Genomic DNA, 20,164 nt, shown 5'->3' with positions numbered 1-20,164 from the left:
GCATAATAGAAATTTGAAAAATCCAGCAAGAAAATAGACCTGACAAATAATGCTAAATAATGGGCCACATGCAGCTCATTTACTTTGTATTCAATGCCCAACTGAACTCTCTGCTTAAAACACATTCCAGGTGCACGTGGTCCCACCAAAACAGTGAAAAGTATCACGTAATCACAAACTAAAACTGTTTAAAGCCCCCACCCTCACATAAATGCACAAAAACGTGTAGCTCGGGTGTGCCTTTGTACCAGTGGCGGCCCGTCTATTAGGGGCGCCCGGCCCCACCTCCTCTTTCCACGGCTGCCACATCCTAATTGACCCTCTATCATCCATGGCCGCTACCCCCTATTCATGCATCCGGCCCCTTTCAGGATGCGCATGAATTACAGCAGTGGATGCTCTAATAGGCTTCAAAATAGGAAGGGCCCGTGGCGCAGAGCATTGCGCCATGAGCCCACCCAAGTGTTCGCTGTTGCAACACTGATCCTTCTCCCAGCCAATCGGAAAGTGGGTCTGATACTCGTCACCCAATTGGCTGAAAGAACAGGCGATCCCATTGATCCTCAGATCCTATTGGATGCCTAGGAGGAGGGGAGGAGACGCACGGGGGAAGTGAGGAGGAGAAGATACAGGAGCTGCTGCCTGATGTCTGCCGATGCCCCGATCCCTGCCACTGTTCGATGTGCCCACCGATGCCTGATCCCGCCACTGCCGATGTGCCCATCGATGCCTGATCCCGCCACTGTCCGATGTGCCCACCGATGCCTGATCCCCGTCACTGCCCGATGTGCCCACCGATGCCTGATCCCCGCCACTGCCTGATGTGCCCACCGATGCCTGATCCCCGCCACTGCCCGATGTGCCCACCGATGCCTGATCCCCGCCACTGCCCGATGTGCCCACCAATGCCTGTGCCCACCGATGCCTGATCCCCGCCACTGCCTGATGTGCCCACCGATGCCTGATCCCCGCCACTGCCCGATGTGCCCACCGATGCCTGATCCCCACCACTACCCGATGTGCCCACCGATGCCTGATCCCCGCCACTGTCCGATGTGCCCACCGATGCCTGATCCCCGCCACTGTCCGATGTGCCCACCGATGCCTGATCCCCGTTACTGCCCGATGTGCCCACCGATGCCTGATCCCCGCCACTGCCTGATGTGCCCACCGATGCCTGATCCCCGCCACTGCCCGATGTGCCCACCGATGCCTGATCCCCGTTACTACCCGATGTGCCCACCGATGCCTGATCCCCGCCACTGCCTGATGTGCCCACCGATGCCTGATCCCCGCCACTGCCCGATGTGCCCACCGATGCCTGATCCCCGCCACTGCCCGATGTGCCCACCAATGCCTGTGCCCACCGATGCCTGATCCCGCCACTGTCCGATGTGCCCACCGATGCCTGATCCCCACCACTACCCGAAGTGCCCACCGATGCCTGATCCCCGCCATTGCCCGATGTGCCCACCGATGCCTGATCCCCGCCACTGCCCGATGTGCCCGCCGCCTAGATTTGGTAAGTGCCGGTGGACCGGCAAACAGCAAAGGAAGGGGGGAAGGGTTTGAGGTGCCATGGGGCACAAAAAAACAAAAAAACACCAGTCGCCACTGGATTGCACTACGCATATTAGGTGTCCCTATGCTACAGCGAGGGCAATGATTCTAGGGACATCATTAATTTTTAACTCCAAACTTATGACCTCTAAAGGCTTTTATGGAAAATGTGTTACCAAGAGAACTTTGTCACCATTGCACAAGCACACACAAGTTTAAGGTTTTACATGTTTGTTAACTACTCAGCGCAACCCAACTTTTTTCATTTTACCAACAGTTTGGTGACATTATATTGTGCTTGTGTGCCCTAAAGAAGAAAAAAAAACGCTAATAAACGCTAATAAAAAAATGCTATTGCGAAAATGTTGAAAAACGCACTGCAAAGCTACTGGCGTTTTTAAAACATAATTTTAACTTCCAGTGTAGCTGCCGACTTTTTTATTTTTTTGCAGGGATGGGAGTCATCGCCGCGCTACACGTTCCACAGCTCGCCGACTGACCCACTGCCTGACCCGCCGGCCGCCACCACGATGGGGTAAATGCTGGACAGACAGCAGGCAGGCGGGCAGGGGGGGCACAGTGGCTGCATATTATTGGCAAATAGATTATTGGCAAATAGGCTGAAATTGATGGGGCACAGTTGGCTGCATATGATGGGCACAGTTGGCTACACGTGATGGGCACAGTGGCTGCAATTGATGTTTTTGTTTCAGCATGTTTCGGAATTTTTCAGTTCGTTTGCGCCCCTCAAAAAATATTTGCGCACCAGCCGCCACTGCTTTAGAATCACTTAATAGTTTCAGTTTCACTTTAAAATACAGTCCAAGATTCTGAAAAATGTTCCTTGATATCTTTTTGAAAATATGAAGAAACAGTCAGGAAGTATCCGGTTTAGTATTTTTTTATTCTGGAAGATCCATCTGCAGCATGTACTATATGCAACCGATTGCCAGGGTGAGTTCTGCCACCTTGTGGTAATATGCAGCACAGCATTTTTAAAACTTTTTTTTTTATTATTTCAGGTACTTAAAGCGGGGGTTCACCCTTAGAGGGCACTTTTCCCCCTTAGATTCCTGCTCGTTATTACTAGGGGAATCGGCTATTTATTTTAAAATATGTGCAGTACTTACCCGTTTACGAGACGCATCCTCTCCGTCGCTTCCGGGTATGGGCTTCGGGAATGGGCGTTCCTTCTTGATTGACAGGTTTCCGAGAGGCTTCCGACGGTCGCATCCATCGCGTCACGATTTTCCGAAAGAAGCCGAACGTCGGTGCGCAGGCGCAGTATAGAGCCGCACCGACGTTCGGCTTCTTTCGGCTACGAGTGACGCGATGGATGCGACCGTCGGAAGCCTCTCGGAAGAATGTCAATCAAGAAGGAACGCCCGCTCCCGAAGACCCATACCCGGAAGCGACGGAAGAAGATGCAGCTCGAAAACGGGTAAGTACTGCACATATTTTAATACAAATAGCCGATTCCCCTAGACCGAACGAGCAGGAAGCTAAGGGGAGATTTTTTTTTTTTTTTTAAATGGGTGAACTCCCGCTTTAAATTGCGCCATCAATTTACACATCGGACAATTTCCAGATGTGACACTACTGAGAGGATATATTCACTGATTCCAATTTTAACTGACGATAGCAACTCTGTACCAAAACAAAATTGATGTCCTTTTTTCCCCCCACAAATAGAGCTTTCTTTTGGTGGTATTTGATCACCTCTGCGGTTTTTATTTTTTGCGCTATAAACAAAAAAAAGGCCGACAATTTTGAAAAAAAATAAAACAAATAAAACTTTATGCTATAAAACGTATCCAATAAAAAATACAAAAATAGTCTAATTTCTGATAAAATTTAGGCCAATATTTATGCTGCTACATAAGCGTATATTGCTTGGTTTGCGCAAAAGTTATAGGGGCAGATCCACAGAGAGAGTACGCCAGCGTATCTACTGATACGCTGGCGTACTTTCAAATTTCCTGCGTCGTATCTTTAGTTTGAATCCTCAAACCAAGATACGACGGCATCTGGGTTAGATCCGACAGGCGTACGTCTTCGTACGCCTTCGGATCTTAGATGCAATACTTTGGCGTCCGCTGGGTGGAGTTTGCGTCGTTTTCCACGTCGGGTATGCAAATTAGCTATTTCCGACGATCCACGAACGTACGCGCGGCCGTCGCATTCTTTTACATCGTCTCTAGTCGGCTTTTTCCGGCGTATAGTTAAAGCTGGTGTTTTGCGGCGTATAGTTAGACTTGCTATGTTAAGTATGGTCGTCGTTCCCATGTTTAATTAGATTTTTTTTTTTTTTGCGTAAGTCGTCCGTGAATCGGGATTGACGTAATTCACGTCTATGTTAAAAAAAAATGACGTCCTAGCGCAATGCACGGCGGGAAATTTAGGGACGGCGCATGCGCAGTTCATTCGGCGAAGGGAAGCGCTTCATTTAAATGAAACACGCCCCCTAATTGCCGATTTGAATTACGCGCCGTTACGCCGCCAGAGATAGACTACGCCGCCGTAACTTACGGCGCAAAATCTTTAAGGATTCGAAGATAACACAAGTAAGTTACGGCGGCGTAGCGTACCTCTGATACGCTGCGCCGGGGCAGATCTTTGTGGATCTGCCCAATAGGATCTACAAACTATGGAATAGATTTATGGAATTTTTATTACAGCGATTTTTAGCGGGACTGCAATATTGCGGCGGACAAACCGGACACCTGACACTTTTGACACTTTTTGGGGACCAGTGAAACCAATACAGTGTTTAGTGCTAAAAAAAAAATTGCACCGTCACTGTACTAATGACACTGGCAGGGAAGGGGTTAACATCAGGGGTGATCAAAGGGTTAAATATGCTCCTAGGGGGTGCTTACTATTTGTATGGGGGGTCCTTAGACTGGGGGAAAACAGAGATCCTTAGCAGAAACACAAGATCTTCATCTTCCCCTCTTACAGAATGGGGGTCTGCCCCAGACTCGATGTCCACGCCACCCACCAATCGTTGGACAGAGAGCCAGAACGGCAATCAACAGAAGGCAGATTGCCGTTCTGACAGGAGGGAAGGCATGGATCCCAAGTGTCTGCAAAGCAGGAACTAGGATCCATGTTTCCCCCTAGTAAAAACACCTCCCACAGTGAACTAAAACACTGGCTAGGAACAGAGTTAAAGGGTTGGTAAACCCTCGTTTTTTTTTCTTTAATAACAAACATATCATACTTCCCTCCACTGTGCAGTTTGTTTTGCACAGTGTGGCCCCCGATCACCATCTTCTGGGGTCCCCCGGCGGCTCTCGTGGCTTCTCCCCACATTGGTAAACCCCCTGGGAGAAGCGCTCTCCCTGGGGGTTACCCTGCGGGTGCGCTCTCGAGTCCAGCATTTGCATTCATAGACACAGAATACGGGACTTGGCTCCGCCCCCCGGCGCCCGCCTCTTGGATTTGATTGACAACAGTGGGAGCCAATGGCTGCGCTGCTATCAATCTATCCAATCAAGAGCCGAGAACCTCGGGCAGAGAGGAAGAGCGCATCTCCGCTGAGGGATCGAAGGACTCAGGTGAGTAAAATTGGGGGGCCGGTCAGTGTCAGAAGTTTTTTCACCTTAACCGCTTGCCGACCAGCGCACGACGATATACGTCGACACAATGGCATGGGCAGGCAAATGGACGTACCTGTACGTCCCTTTAAATTTGCCGCCCAGCTGGCGCTCGCGCCCACCGCGTGACTTGTGAGTGTGCCTGCGGGTCCCGGTAACTCAATGTTCCCGGGCGGCCGCGATTGCGGTCGGCAAAGGTAGAACAGAGGGATGCCTTTGTAAACAAGTCATCTCCCTGTTCTGCCTAGTGACAGGACACTGATTGTCTGCTTCCTCTCATCGGGAGCAGTGATCAGTGTCGTGTCACTTGTAGCCCAGCCCCCACACAGTTAGAATCACTCCCTACGACACACATAACCCCTTCCTCGCCCCCTAGTGGTTAACCCCTTCACTGCCAGTGTCATTTACACAGTAATCAGTGCATTTTTATAGCACTGATCGCTGTATAAACGCAGAGGTGATCAAATACCACCAAAAGAAAGCTCTATTTGTGGGAAAAAAAGGACGTCAATTTTGTTTGGGAACCACGTCGCACGACCGCGCAATTGGCAGTTAAAGTGACGCAGTGCCGAATCGCAAAAAGTACTCTGGTCATTTGCCAGCCAAATCCTCCAGGGCTGAAGTGGTTAAGGTGAACAAACACGAGGGTTTACAACCCCTTTAACCCTTTGATTACCCTAGATGTTTAACCCCTTCCCAGCCAGTGTCATTAGTACAGTGACGGTGCATATTTTCCCAAAAAGTGTCAAAAGTGTCAGTTAAGCTGGGTTTACACCTCCGTCAGATCTGGCTCACAGCAGGGGGGCCGTTGTGTCCTCGTTCTCCACTTCAGGGATGAATCAGGGTCAAATTTTTGCTTGAATTAGGCCCTGGAACGGAGCCAAAGACGCACAGGCTGTGTGCCCTATCTAGGGGAATAAAGTTCACCAGCGGGTCTTGCGAGGATGCACTAGATTAAAAAGGGATTTACAAATGTATGTAGCGCCCTGCTCCTGATGATCAGGCGCTGCCTCAAATTGAATGGGGGTCTGGGCTGTTATTTGGCTCAGACCAGAGTGATTAAGGGCAATTTAGCCTCTGTTCCAGCCATGGCTGTGCTGGGAGTGATCCACCATTGATCGCCTGGGGGTGTTATTACCACCCCAGGCCAAGGGTGGCAGCAGTCAGGTCATGGTACATTGAGTGTCCCCCCTCGGCAGCGAATCAGTGGGAGTGGTTGCCCCGCTGGGGAGGGGTACTTAAGGGACAGACACCATTGGTGCGGGGTCCGTTCGTGCCTCGTGGCCTGCCTGGCCGGGGGTGCGTGTTGTGAATCCTAGCTTCAGGACGACGTTGGTCCGGGGCTGCGGCTTCGTCTGGTGGGCACAGTTGTCCGACTTGGACCTGTACCGCAGAGGTGATCCTGTGCTGCCCGTCCTGCGGGAGGAAGCCACTTGATGAAGGAGACCAGGGGAGGACATATCCTGGTAAGGACCATGCAAGAGGCTGGTGCCTTAGGAGAAGGCCTGGAAACGTCATCGAAGGATGCACCGCGCACATAGAGGCCTGACAGTGTCAGCCTGTCGAGTTTAAAGGTTCTAGTGAGAAAAGCTAAAGAGATCTGGGTGCTGAATCCTGCGGCAGAGGATTCCGGAATGAAATATCTCACCGAGAAAGGAAGGTCTGTGGCAGAGACTGTACTTTATTTTGTGCGCCATCCCGGCTGCTAGGCCAGTGAGAGGGACCTATACGGGTGAGCAATACCCACTCTGGCTAGAGTGGCGACGAGAACTGTTTGCTGGAAACAGGAGTGTTTCCTTACTTTGCACCTGAACCTACCTACCCTTCCACCCCTTATTCCTCTTTTCTACTAAAGTTCTTCAAAATAAACCCCAAGAGAAAGAGGCCCATTGTGTGTGGACATTGAAATTCTTCGGACTCTCCTTTCACCCTGGACAGCGAGAATAGAGGTAACGTGCCACCCAAAATCTAAACCAGCTACGGGGGTAGTGCTACACGTACATAATTGGAACCGCACAAAAATCCATTAGTCACGATGAAATAAAAAACAATTCAAATTACAGAGTGTGAAGTGGTGTCAGGGTCATGAATCTAAAGTTTGGGCTTTTAGTGTAGTACAGGAATACCACCTTACCTTCCTGGCAGCCTTTATGTCAGGGCTATCCTCCATGCCGATGGCAAAAGTTTGCAGAGAATAGGGCATATTGCGTTCCTTCGTTAGTTTGAGCAGAGTGGCTGCAACCAAACTGGAGTCCAGACCTCCTGGGAAAGACACAGACAAACGATTGAAGGTAATGCCGGTGGGTGTTCCCAACTCCACCCTCTCAACTGAGCTCCAATTTTTAATTCCACAAAGGGATATTAGTCTTCCATGATAATGACTAGGGTTGTCCTGATAGCGATGCTAGTATCGGTATCGGGACCTATACCGAGCATTTGTGCGTCAGTAGGCGGAGAGGGCGTGCGGCGTCAGTAGGCAGAGTGGGCGGGCGACGTCAGTAGGCAGAGAGGGCGGGCAACGTCAGTAGGCGGAGTGGGTGGGCAGCCTCAGTGGGCAGAGCGGGCTACCTCAGTGGGCGGAGCAGGCAAAGTCAGCAGGCCGGAGAGTCCTCACCTGCAGTAGAGAAATAGGAAGGTAGGCTGTCAGGGTGCAGTCGCATCAGGATCGATGACCGGACTGTCACATTCGGTCGCCGTCAGCTTGGACATCCCGACACCCATCTTGGCACACCCTGCACTTGGCCACAGTAAGCCAGCAGCAGACATCTTGTTACACCCAGCCCATATAGTTCGGGCTGGGTGTAACAAGATGTCTGCTGATACTTACTGATGTCGAGTGCAGGGTGTATCATTTAGTCATGTCATTTATTGCTGCATTTCAGCGACAGCCACCTGTCAGTGCCCATAAGTGCTGCCTATCAGTGCCAGACACCTGTCAGTGCCATCAGTGCCCATAAGTGCCGCCTATCAGTCAGTGCCAGCCACCTGTCAGTGCCATCAGTGCCCATAACTGCCGCCTATCAGTGCCAGCCACCTGTCAGTGCCCATAAGTGCCGTCTATCAGTGCCACCTGTCAGTGCCACCCATCAGTGCCTACCATCTGTCAGTGCCAGCCACCTGTCAGTGCCATCAGTGCTCATAACTGCCGCCTATCAGTGCCAGCCACCTGTCAGTGCCATCAGTGCCCGTAAGTGCCAGCCCCCTGTCAGTGCCATCGGTGCCCATATCTGCCGCCTATCAGTGCCACCTGTCAGTGCCCATAAGTGCCGTCTATCAGTGCCACATATCAGTGCCTACCATCTGTCAGTGCCAGCCACCTGTCAGTGCCATCAATGCTCATAACTGCCGCCTATCAGTGCAAGCCACCTGTCAGTGCCATCAGTGTCCGTAAGTGCCAGCCCCCTGTCAGTGCCCATATCTGCCGCCTATCAGTGCCATCAGTACCCATAAGTGCCATCTATCAGTGCCAGCTGTCAGTGTCACCCATCAGTGCCAACCACCTGTCAGTGCCAGTGCCCATAGGTGTCACCTATCAGTGCCCATCATTCAGTGCCATCTATCGGTCCCCATCAGTCAGTGCCACCTTACAATGCCCATCAGTCAGTGGCACCTATCAGTGCCCATCAGTCAAACTGTCACATGGCATTAAAAAAAAGTTTCGTAATCGGTTTCGGCGAGTACATGAAAAAAAATTATCGGTACTTGTACTCGGTCCTAAAAAAGTGGTATTGGGACAACCCTGATGACCATGGAAGATCATTGGCCTGGAACTCACTGGAATGGCCAAGAGGTATGAGATGCCACAAGATAATTTAACCCACCAATAGCTGGCCCATCTATAAGTTAAAATTTCAGTTTTGGATGGGCCAAAGTTTTAAAAATGTTGGAATTTCTTTCCGCTACTTTTGTTTTACAAGCGCAAAAGTGTCCCATTCTATCCAATAGGAATCAGTTCAGTCCAGACTAGGAGATGAATTATGAAAAGAATATGAAAAATGGTTTCATCCAAAATCTGATGATGATCAGGAAAACAAACTGAGTGAGCAGCCTAAAAATAGAGGGAAATTTATGAGCTCCATCTAAAAAAAAAAAAATTTACCTGACAAAAGGCATCCGATTCGTCTGTGCGCCATTAAACGCTTCCTGACCGCATTTTCAAACAAAAGACAGATGTTCCTCTTCACTGTTTCTCGGTCCATTCCTAAAACAAAAATGTGTTTTTGTAAGTTAACATTTATTATTATGCCGCGTACACATGACCGTTATTCATGTCATTGAAAAAAACGACATTTTTCTCGAAGTGATTCCTCTCAAGCCTGCCTTGCATACACACGATCGTGAAAAAAAATGCTAGCGCAAAGCGCGGTGATGTACAGCATGTATGACGGCGCTATAAAGGGGAAGTTCCATTCGAATGGCGCCACCCTTTGGGCTGCTTATGCTAATTTCCCCGTCTCATAACTTGCTTCTGAGCATGCACGTTTTTCCCCCCCTTGTTAAAGCCTACACATGTTTTTCACGACATGAAAAACGACGAGAAAAAATAGAGCAGGTTCTAAATTTTTGCATCTCAGAACGAGGTTTGGCTCTTTATAAGGTGGTGAGTAATTGCGTCGCTCTATCCCCATTGAAAACGTTCGATTGTGACTAAACGCGTCTGGAGGGCACGTAGTGACGTCACTACGTCTTTCTAGTGGAGGAAGGGCTCCATATTTGCCGAACGGCAACTTTCTATGCACGCGATCCTTTTTTAATATACATGTAAGTGCAATATATATTTTTAGACATGAGCACAACAAAAAAATGTGTGTTTTTTTGTTTTGTTTCGTCTCGTTCCGTAGGTTCGTAAAGATTCGTAATTTCGTAAGACTCAAGTTTTCCTATTCGGACCCATTCGTATTTTCGTAACAGTTTTATTTTCGTTTATACTGAATGATTCGTAATTCTGTCTAATTTATTTTCGTTGATTCGAAATTCGTAATTTTGTTAGATAATAATTTTTGTTTAATGGATTCATAATTTTGTACTTTCGTAAATACATAGCAACACGCGGCTAATCCATATTATGATATACTGTACTTTCTCTTAAGCCTCGTACACACGGTCGGACTTCAAAATGAGCGTTTTCCAAAAAACCTGACCGCGTGTACGCTCTATCGGACAAACTTTTTCTGTTTCAAAAGTCCGGCCAAATCTGCACACCATGGTATTGACTGTACGCGACACCGGAAGTTTCCAGCCGTCCAGCTTGTTCCTGTGTCGTTTACATCTACATTGCAAGCCAAAGGCCGCGGCTGGGTTATAGCCAACCGCTTTTTGTGCTTGCCATCTGGTAAGCGGTTACATATTGCAGTGTTGGGCCCTTACCTTGTGTGATAGGATAAGAGTGGATTAAGACCTCGATCTCCAACATTTAATAATAATAATTTTTTGTGGACTTTTTATATGGACTAATGATTGGGTGATTGCTGTCAGTATTGCATATACCATCCATTGAGGACTGACTTGTATGAAATGTGATTCAATTTACATATTTGTTTCCCAACAACCAATTGGCGCAGTTTAAAATTTTTTACTATTTTATCCAAGTGTGTATCCCACTATAAGCTGCCTGCCTTTTATATTTTTATAATTTATCTGTCTAGCGCGTATATTTTTATAATTTATCTGTCTAGCGCGGTTTTCTTTCCCCTTCTGTAGTAAAAAATACTTCTGCCCTTTGCTTAACCGGTTATGACCCGGACCATTATGCAGGTTAAGGACCTGGCCCCTTTTTGTGATTCGGCACTAACCGACAATTGTGCGGTCGTGCGACGTGGCTCCCAAACATAATTTACGTCCTTTTTTTTTCCACAAATAGAGCTTTCTTTTGGTGGTATTTGATCACCTCTACGGTTTTTATTTTTTGCGCTATAAACAAAAATAAAGCGACAATTTAAAAAAAAACAATATTTTTAACTTTTTGCTACAATAAATATCCCCAAAAAATATATAAAAAACATTTTTTTCCTCAGTTTAGGCCGATACGTATTCTTCTACATATTTTTGGTAAAAAAAAATCACAATAAGCGTTTATTGATTGGTTTGCGCAAAAGTTATAGCGTCTACAAAATAGGGCATAGTTTTATGGCATTTTTATTATTAATAATTTTTTTTTTACTAGTAATGGCGGCTATCAGCAATTTTTTTCCGTAAACTGCGACATTATAGGGGACACATTGGACACTTATGACACATTTTTGGGATCATTGTCATTTTCACATCGAAAAGTGCTATATAAATGCACTTATTACTGTGAAAATGACACTGGCAGTGAAGGGGTTAACCACTAGGGGGTGCTGTAGGGGTTAAGTGTGACCTTATGTGTGTTTCTTACTGTGGTGGGGCGTGGCTGTATGTGTGACATCACTGATCGTCGTTCCCTATGACAGGAAACAGACGACTGACAGACTGACACTGCCACAGGGAAGAACGGGGTAGTTTTGTTTACACTCACCTCTCCCCGTTCTTCAGCTCCTGTGACCTGATCGCGGCGATCGGGTCCGCGGGTCACGCGGCCTCGGTCACGGAGCATCGGACCGGCTCGCGACCCACTGCTGGGTTCTAAAAGGGGACGTACATGTACGCCCTTGTGCCCAGCCGTGCCATTCTATCGTCGTATATCGTCGTGCGGCGGTCCTTAAGTGGTTACATTTTGCGCATGCGCGATCATTTCTCAGCCAAGCCTCCTTCTAGTTTCAGAGGCTGAGCATGCAGTCTCGCGGTATTGGAGCGTAGTGCTATTGGGAGCGGATATGACAGCCTTGGCACACTGCTCAATGGTCTGAGAGTGTGCAGTGAATCGCAGGAGAGATGCGCATGTGCTGGTGACGTCATTACAGATAACGGGATGGACTACCAGCAAACCGAGCAAGTAAGGTGACATCTGAGGACAGCGATCAATAGTGCTTTTAATGCAGATTTATATGGGCTAAAGCAGTGGTCTCCAAACTGCGGCCCGAGGGCCAGATGTGGCCCTTTGCTAGTCTTCATCCGGCCCTTGGGGCAGTCAAGGGCGGATCCAGAGTCTAGTCTCGAGAGGGGCACTGCCAGAAAATAAGGTGTTGCTTACAGAAATCAGTTAGGTGTCTGGTGTGTCCGCTGCAATGTTGCAGTACCGCTAAAAAATCAATAATCGCCGCGATTACTAGTAAAAAATATTTAAATATAAATGCCATAAATCTATCCCATAGTTTGTAGACGATTGTCAGGGACTGCAGACATGGTACAAGAGATGGTCAGAGACTGCAGACGTGGTACAATGGTACAAGAGATGGTCAGAGACTGCAGACGTGGTACAAGAGATGGTCAGAGACTGCAGACGTGGTACAAGAGATGGTCAGAGAATGCAGACATGATACAGGAGATGGTCAGAGACTGCAGACGTGGTACAAGGGATGGTCAGAGACTGTACACATGGTACAAGAGATGGTCAGAGACTGCAGACATGGTACAAGAGATGGTCAGAGACTGCAGACATGGTACAAGAGATGGTCAGAGACTGCAGACATGGTACAAGAGATGGTCAGAGACTGCAGACATGGTACAAGAGATGGTCAGAGACTGCAGACATGGTACCAGGGATGGTCAGAGACTGCAGACATGGTACAAAAGATGGTCAGAGACTGAAGACATGGTACAAGAGATCAATGCAGCCTCATCAGTGCCCATCATTGCAGCCTCAATGTACATATGAATGCAGTCCCACTTTTGTATATAAATGCAGCCCCACTTTTGTATATAAATTCAGTCACACTGTATATATAAATTCAGTCCCACTTTTGTATATAAATGCAGTCCCACTTTTGTATATAAATTCAGTCCCACTTTTGTATATTAATGCAGTCCCACTTTTGTAAATAAATGCAGCCCCACTGTATATATAAATGCAGTTCAACTTTTGTATATAAATGCAGCCCCACTTTTGTATATAAATGCAGTACCACTTTTGTATATAAATGCAGCCCAAGCGACACAATATAATAATAGACAAATGAGCAAAGCCCGTGATTGAAAGTGTTCGTAAGCAAAAAAAAGTTTGTGAAAAAGTAGCAAGGAAAAAACGTATTCTCTCTCTCAAAATGTGAAATCTTCAAAGTAATTAATTTCCAAAGAATTCTTCCACCACACCCGATGTGAACAAGTGATTCCTCCACCAATAAGAATGGCCACTCACCAGAACGATTTGCCTGACACTCTCGTGTTTCGGCACAATAGCATGTAATGATTGTTCAAACCATTAGGCGAGCCTCCATTTCCAGCCAAGTGATAAATAAGATCCTCATAAATAATGAAGAAAACGTATAATAGTGTGATAATGTAAAACCAGTTTAATAACACACCACATAAAAAAATGCACTCACAAACGGCCAAAGTAAAATTCGTGAAACACAGCACAGCAGAAAATTCCTCAGTATTGTATGGCTGATAAAACTACGGTCACAGCGGACCCAGGAAAAAACAACCAGGTATCTCTCACCACTCGATCCACACTGAAATGGTGGCCCACAAAGCTGGCATAAAGCAAAATCCAATCGCTGGTCACTAGCGAAGATAAGTCACTGCAATGGCCTCTCACGTTTGGTTAGATGGTCAGAAGTCAAACTGTAGCCACGGCCCCGACATGTTTCGTCATAGAATTGACTTAATCTCTGGTTGGGATCTTCCCTTTCGGTAAGAGGCAGTTTGTTTGGAAGGTGGAGGACTTCCTTTCTATCTTATCACTGTTCTATGGTTTCCCTTTGTTTGATGTCACCATTATATGTGAAGTAGAGCAGTGTATTTTCAGCCACTAAACCATCATCCGATGCGTCCGTTCTTTGAAAATAGGACATTGACTTGTTCATATTTTATTTTTCATACTATATCATTTTTTTCACTGGGACTTATTGGAATATGTTGTGGATAGATTAACCTATTCGTTATAGTGTTTTCAACTTATCCATAGCACAATGAATAGTAATATGCATTCTAATTGGTTTTATGTTTGAATCATCACGCTATCTGCACGGCTTATTTTATTTTATATGATATTTACCTGTTTTAAACTTTTTTTTACATTTCTTCAGTTACTCCCTGGTTTCTGCCCAAGGCCAAAATGGTGTCATACATCCCAGGAGGCTTTCTCGGCTAAGCACATCCTCCTGCCTGCATGATTGAGCTAATGCAGGTGGATTCCAGGAAGTAAATGCCACACGAATCATCTCCCCTTACTTAAGATGGCCGCAACTAAAAATGCTAGAGGGGGGTGGTTATCAAAATGATTTCTCAACAAAATAAAGCATGCAGACATGGATTAATGGATTGATGGATGGATGGGGGGGAGTTTGCTTTAAATACAGTGAAACCTCGGATTGCGAGTAACGTGGTTAACAAGCGTTTCACAATACGAGCATTTATTTTGTGTAAAATCCTGACTCGGCTTGTGAGTGTTGCCTCGCAAAACGAGCAGGATTCAAGCCACAGCAGTGTGCAGTGCCGCATTTGGCCAGAGGTACGGGGGCGCCGGAGTCAAGTGGAGCCGAGCGAAGCCGTTCGGAAATACTGAGTTCCCAAGCCTTTCCGAGCCTATCACCACATGTGATATTGCATGCCATTGAAGTCAATGCGGAACAAATTTTTTTTGTTTCCATTGACTTCTATGGGGGAACTCGCTTTGATATGCGAGTGCTTTGGATTACGAGCATTCTCCTGGAATGGATTACGCTCGTAATCCAAGGTTCCACTGTATGTAAAATGAATTAAATAGAATTTTTATTTTGTGGCGCTTTAAGAACTAAATAGCTAAATGTCCATCCCTCCATGAAAAATATGGAGCTCTTTTAACAAGTACAAGGAATCTCATCAAATCCAAGCAAAAGAACAATTTAAAGAAAACACTTTTTTCTCTATTAAATTTTATAGACCATGAAGCCGGTCCTAAAAGAAATGTCCTAATTAAACGTTTATAGCTGAACACTTCTTGTAAAGTTGACCTGCCGTGGAACATTGATATATAGCGATTTCAGTCTATAAGAGCAAAATGTAAATGAATAAAAACTCATAAACATCTGTTCTTAGAAGTGTCAGCTGTAAGAATGCCACGGGTTACCCTTTAGGACAGGGGCCTCAAACTGGCAGCCCTCCAGCTGTTGCAAAAGTACAAGTCCCATGAGGCATTGCAAGGCTGAAAGTTACAAGCATGACTCCCACAGGCAGAGGCATGATGGGACTTGTAGTTTTACAACAGCTGGAGGACTGCCAGTTTGAGAACCCTGCTTTAGGAAATGGCACGGCAAAAGTTACTACCATAAGTTGATGACACAAGGCAGAGATAATAAAGAGTCTGCAGTGCATGATGGAAAAAAAGCTGTTCGCAGCCTGGAGACTATGCAGTGCCCTGGTACCTGTGACAGACCCAACCAGGACAGGGGCTTTTGGAGGGGACTGTAGGGTGGCCTACTGACTTTGGCCCCCAGGCTATTAAGGGAACCCTACTCTTTGGGAGGTGTGTGCTTGGGGGACCCTTGGCGTAGTCTTGCTTCGGATCCAAGTCCATGTAACCCTAAAACACACAGACACTGGGAACTTGAGGACCCAGATGCATATTTGGGGCCTCTATGTCCAAACCAGCAATGACTGCTTTAGACTGTGATACTCAGAGCAGATGATAATATGATCAGCTCAAATCAACTTGATACTGGGGTCTCCTGCTATAGTCAGTTTATTAAGGTGTTACGTGTCTTTCTGTTAAGTATGTCTCTCCCATTGTGTGCATTCCCATTGTTAATTGAGTCGTCTATTGTTTCTGTCTGTCTGATCATATCTTGAAGGTGTGATTATTATGACCACTGTACTTGTTATTGAACTATTGTAGGATGTTTATGCTTATGATAATGTGTAATGCACTTTGTATCCAGGGTTGTAGGCTTGGTGCCGAACAGTCTGAATGGGCACATCGTCACCTAGGTGACTAGTTGTTTAATTAGCTTAATGTTTATGTTGGCTGTTAATTACAGGTGAAACTCGAAAAATTGGAATATTGTGCAAAAGTTTGTATACTTCACTAATGTAACTTAAAAGGAGAAACTAATATATGAGAGAGACTTATTACATGCAAAGCAAGATAGTTCAAGCCGTGATTTGTCATAATTGTGATGATTATGGTTTACAGCTCATAAAAACCCCAAATCCACAATCTCAGAAAATTAGAATATTGTGAAAAGGTGGAATATTCTAGGCTCAAAGTGTCCCACTCTAATCAGCTAATTAAGCCATAACACATGCAAAGGGTTCCTGAACCATTAAATGGTCTCTCAGTCTGGTTCAGTAGGAATCACAATCATGGGAAAGACTGCTGACCTGACAGTTGTGCAGAAAACCATCATTGACACCCTCCATAAGGAGGGAATACCTCAAAAGGTAATTGCAAAAGAAGTTGGATGTTCCCAAAGTGCTGTATCAAAGCACATTATTAGAAAGTTATGTGGAAGGGATAAGCGTGTGGAAGAAAAACGTGCACAGGCAGTAGGGATGACCGCAGCCTGGAGAGGATTGTCAGGAAAAGGCCATTCAAATGTGTTGGGGACTTTGACAAGGAGTGGACTGAGGCTGGAGTCAGTACATCAAGAGCCACCAGACACAGACGGATCCTGGACATAGGCTTCAAATGTCGCGTTCCTCTTGTCAAGCCTCCTGACCAACAAACAACGTCAGAAGCGTCTTACCTGGGCTAAAGAAAAACACACCTGGTCTGTTGCTCAGTGGTCCAAAGTCCTCTATTCTGATGAGAGCAAATTTTGCATCTCATTTGGAAACCAAGGACTGGAGTATGGAGGAAGAATGGAGAGGCACACACTGCAAGATGCTTGAAGTCCAGTGTGAAGTTTCCACAGTCAGTGATGATTTGGGGAGTCATGTCATCTGCTGGTGTTGGTCCTCTGTGCTTCATTAAGTCCGGGGTCACCGCAGCCGTCTACCAGGAGATTTTGGAGCACTTCATGCTTCCTTCCGCAGACGAGCTCTATGGGGGTGCTGACTTCATTTTTCAGCAGGACTTGGCACCTCCCCCACACTGCCAAAAGCACCAAAACCTGGTTCAATGACCCTGGGATTACTGTGCTTGATTGGCCAGCAAACTCGGCTGACCTGAACCCCATAGAGAATCTATGAGGCATTGCCAAGAGAAAGATGAGAGACATGAGACCGAACAATGCAGAAGAGCTGAAGGCCGCTATTGAAGCATCCTGGTCTTCCATAACTCCTCAGCAGTGCCACAGGCTGATACCACGATGCATTGAGGCAGTAATTGCTGCAAAAGGGGCCCAAACCAAGTACTGAGTACATATGCATTCTTATACTTTTCAGAGGTCCGATATTCTATGTACAATCCTTGTTTTATTGATTGCATGTAATATTCAAATTTTCGGAGATTGTGGATTTGAGGATTTCATGAGCTGTAAGCCATAATCATCACAATTATGACAAATCAAGGCTTGAACTATCTTGCTTTGCATGTAATGAGTCTCTCTCATATATTAGTTTCACCTTTTAAGTTGCATTAGTGAAATAAATAAACTTTTGCACAATATTCAAATTTTTCGAGTTTCACCTGTATATTTCTTTTTACAGTTTGTATTGTTATGCTGTGTACACAAGATCGGATTTCTGATGGAATAAAATCCAATGGAATTTTTCGTCGGAATTCCGATGAAGCTGACTCTCATCAGTCTTGCATACACACTATCAGACTGAATTCCGACCGTGGCAAAACGCGGTGACATAAAGCACTACGACGAGCAGAAAAAATGAAGTTCAATGCTTCCGAGCATGCGTCAAATTGATTCTGAGCATGGGCGGATTTATCAGTTCCTGAGTTCCACACAGACGATCGGAATTTACTATCCTTTTTTTTCTTCATCGGAAAAAATGTAAAACATGTTCTTTTTTTTAGGGTTGTCCCGATACCGATACTAGTATCGGTATCAGGACCGATACCAAGCATTTGCTTCACCCGATACTTGTACAGTCAGCGGTGATCAGTGCGTGGGGAAGTTACAAGCATCGATCACCGATGTATAGATTTAAAAGTAATTTCTCTGCTTCTCTCTTCACCCCCCCCCCGCGGCTTTCAGCTGCTTTAAAATCAGCGGCGATTGGTGCTTGTAACTCCCCCACACACGATCACCGCTGACTGTCCCGTGTCCTCCTCCAGCCTCCCTCCGTTTTGCTGCAGTCTCTCTCCCTCCGTGTCCCCCTCGTTGTTTCCTTCCCCCTCCGTGTCCCCCTCGTTGTTTCCTTCTCCCTATGTGTCCCCCTCTGTGTTTCCTTCTCCCTTCGTGTTCCCCTCGGTGTTTCCTTCTCCCTCCGTGTCCCCCTCAGAGTTTCCTTCTCCCTTCGTGTCCCCCTCGGTGTTTCCTTCTCCCTCCGTGTCCCCCTCGGTGTTTACTTCTCCCTCCGTGTCCCCCTCGGTGTTTCCTTCTCCCTCCGTGTCCCCCTTGGTGTTTCCTTCTCCTCCGTGTCCCCACTCCTGGAACTGTCAGGATGGAGAGCGGAGGTAGGAGCCGGTAAATCCGGGCTCCTTACTGTTCCGAATGGACAGAGTCAGTGTTTACTGACTCTGTCCATTCACATAACTGAAACATCGTAACCTGTGTTTACAATGTTTCAGTTTATGAATGAAGAGAAGCGGCTGTCTTCTGTCCATTCATTTTCAGCGCAGCTAAGGCTGCTGAGAAAGGGACTGGGAAATCTGTGTCCCTAGTCCCTTTCCCTGTCTCAGAGGGGAGATGTCAGAGGTCTGTTAATCAGCCAACAGGGCTGATTAAAAAAAAAAAAATTAAAATGCAATAAATAATTTAAAAAATAAAATGTAAATAATAATAATAATAAAAAAAAAACACTAACAATCTATTACCCCCCCCCCCCATCTAAAATAAATAAATAAATCACTGTAAAAATAAAAAATCACTGCAAAAAAAAGAAATAACTAAAAAAAAAATAGTAAAAAAAAAAAGCCACTGTCACGTGACATTAAAAAAAAGTATCGGTATTGGTGAGTACTTGAAAAAAAGTATCGGTACTTTCACACGCTCTCAAAAAAGTGGTATCGGGACAACCCTAATTTTTTTACACCGATGGAAAAACCGATCGTGTGTACACGGCATAAGTGTAATGTGACCTACCTGATCTGGTGTGCTAAAAATTCTTTGTGAGTTTTCAATAAAAAGAGTTCCAGTTTACATCTACAGTATCTAGTGTGGCCTAGTCTTGGGTATTCAGCAATAATACCCAGTTCCTGTGTTCAGACTGGAGGAAGCAGGGAGGTTGATTTACTAAAGGCAAATCCACTTTGCCTTTAAACGACTGTACTTCTACCACAGTATAATTCACTAACGCTATTGACAGCCATTGTGAAGCCGGCCATAGACATTAGAGATTGTTTGGCGGTGGATGCATGATCCATCAGTGACCCTATGGGGTTTATTTAACCTCTTCAGACCCGCGCTATAGCCGAATGACGGCTACAGCGCGGACCTGAATATCCAACCCAACGTCAATTGATGTCCGCCCCTTTGGGCGTTCCCCGCGCGCGCTCCAGAGCGCGCAGCAGGGAAACTCTGTGTTGGCCATGTCCCTTGGACACAGCCAATTACAGATCGCGGCGAACGGCCAATCAGAGTGGCCGTTTGCGATGCGATCTGTGCGGCCAATGAGAGATGATCTCATATGTAAACATATGAGATCATCTTTCATTGCCGGCTCACACAGAGACAGCGTCCTATCTCTGGAGAGGAGACCGATCTGTGTCCCTTGTACATAGGGACACAGATCGGTCACCTCCCCCAGTCACCCCCCTCCACCTACAGTTAGAACACAATGCAGGGAATACATGTAACCCCTTCCTCACCCCCTAGTGTTAACCCCTTCAATGCCAGTCACATTTATACTGTAATTAGTGCATATTTATAGCACTGTTCGCAGTATAA

The 20,164-nt window shown here is 46.3% G+C and overlaps 1 protein-coding gene across 2 annotated transcripts in view; it reads right to left on the bottom strand.

Moving 5' to 3' along the window:
- ASNS (asparagine synthetase (glutamine-hydrolyzing)) overlaps positions 1 to 20,164 on the bottom strand; it is a 64,778-nt gene that overhangs the window by 30,199 nt on the left and 14,415 nt on the right. For both annotated transcript variants that reach the window (XM_040352286.1, XM_040352288.1), the window contains exons 5-6: positions 9,259 to 9,360; positions 7,294 to 7,421 (exon numbers count right to left, since the gene is read on the bottom strand). In XM_040352286.1, the coding sequence (XP_040208220.1) occupies positions 7,294 to 7,421; positions 9,259 to 9,360 (230 nt within the window). The remainder of the gene's footprint in view (positions 1 to 7,293; positions 7,422 to 9,258; positions 9,361 to 20,164) is intronic.

The sequence above is a fragment of the Rana temporaria genome, chromosome 5, assembly GCF_905171775.1.
Source record: "Rana temporaria chromosome 5, aRanTem1.1, whole genome shotgun sequence".
Classification (NCBI taxonomy): domain Eukaryota; kingdom Metazoa; phylum Chordata; class Amphibia; order Anura; family Ranidae; genus Rana; species Rana temporaria.
The sequence above is the reverse complement of the archived record's forward strand: the minus strand, read 5'-3'. Positions and strand labels throughout refer to the sequence as shown.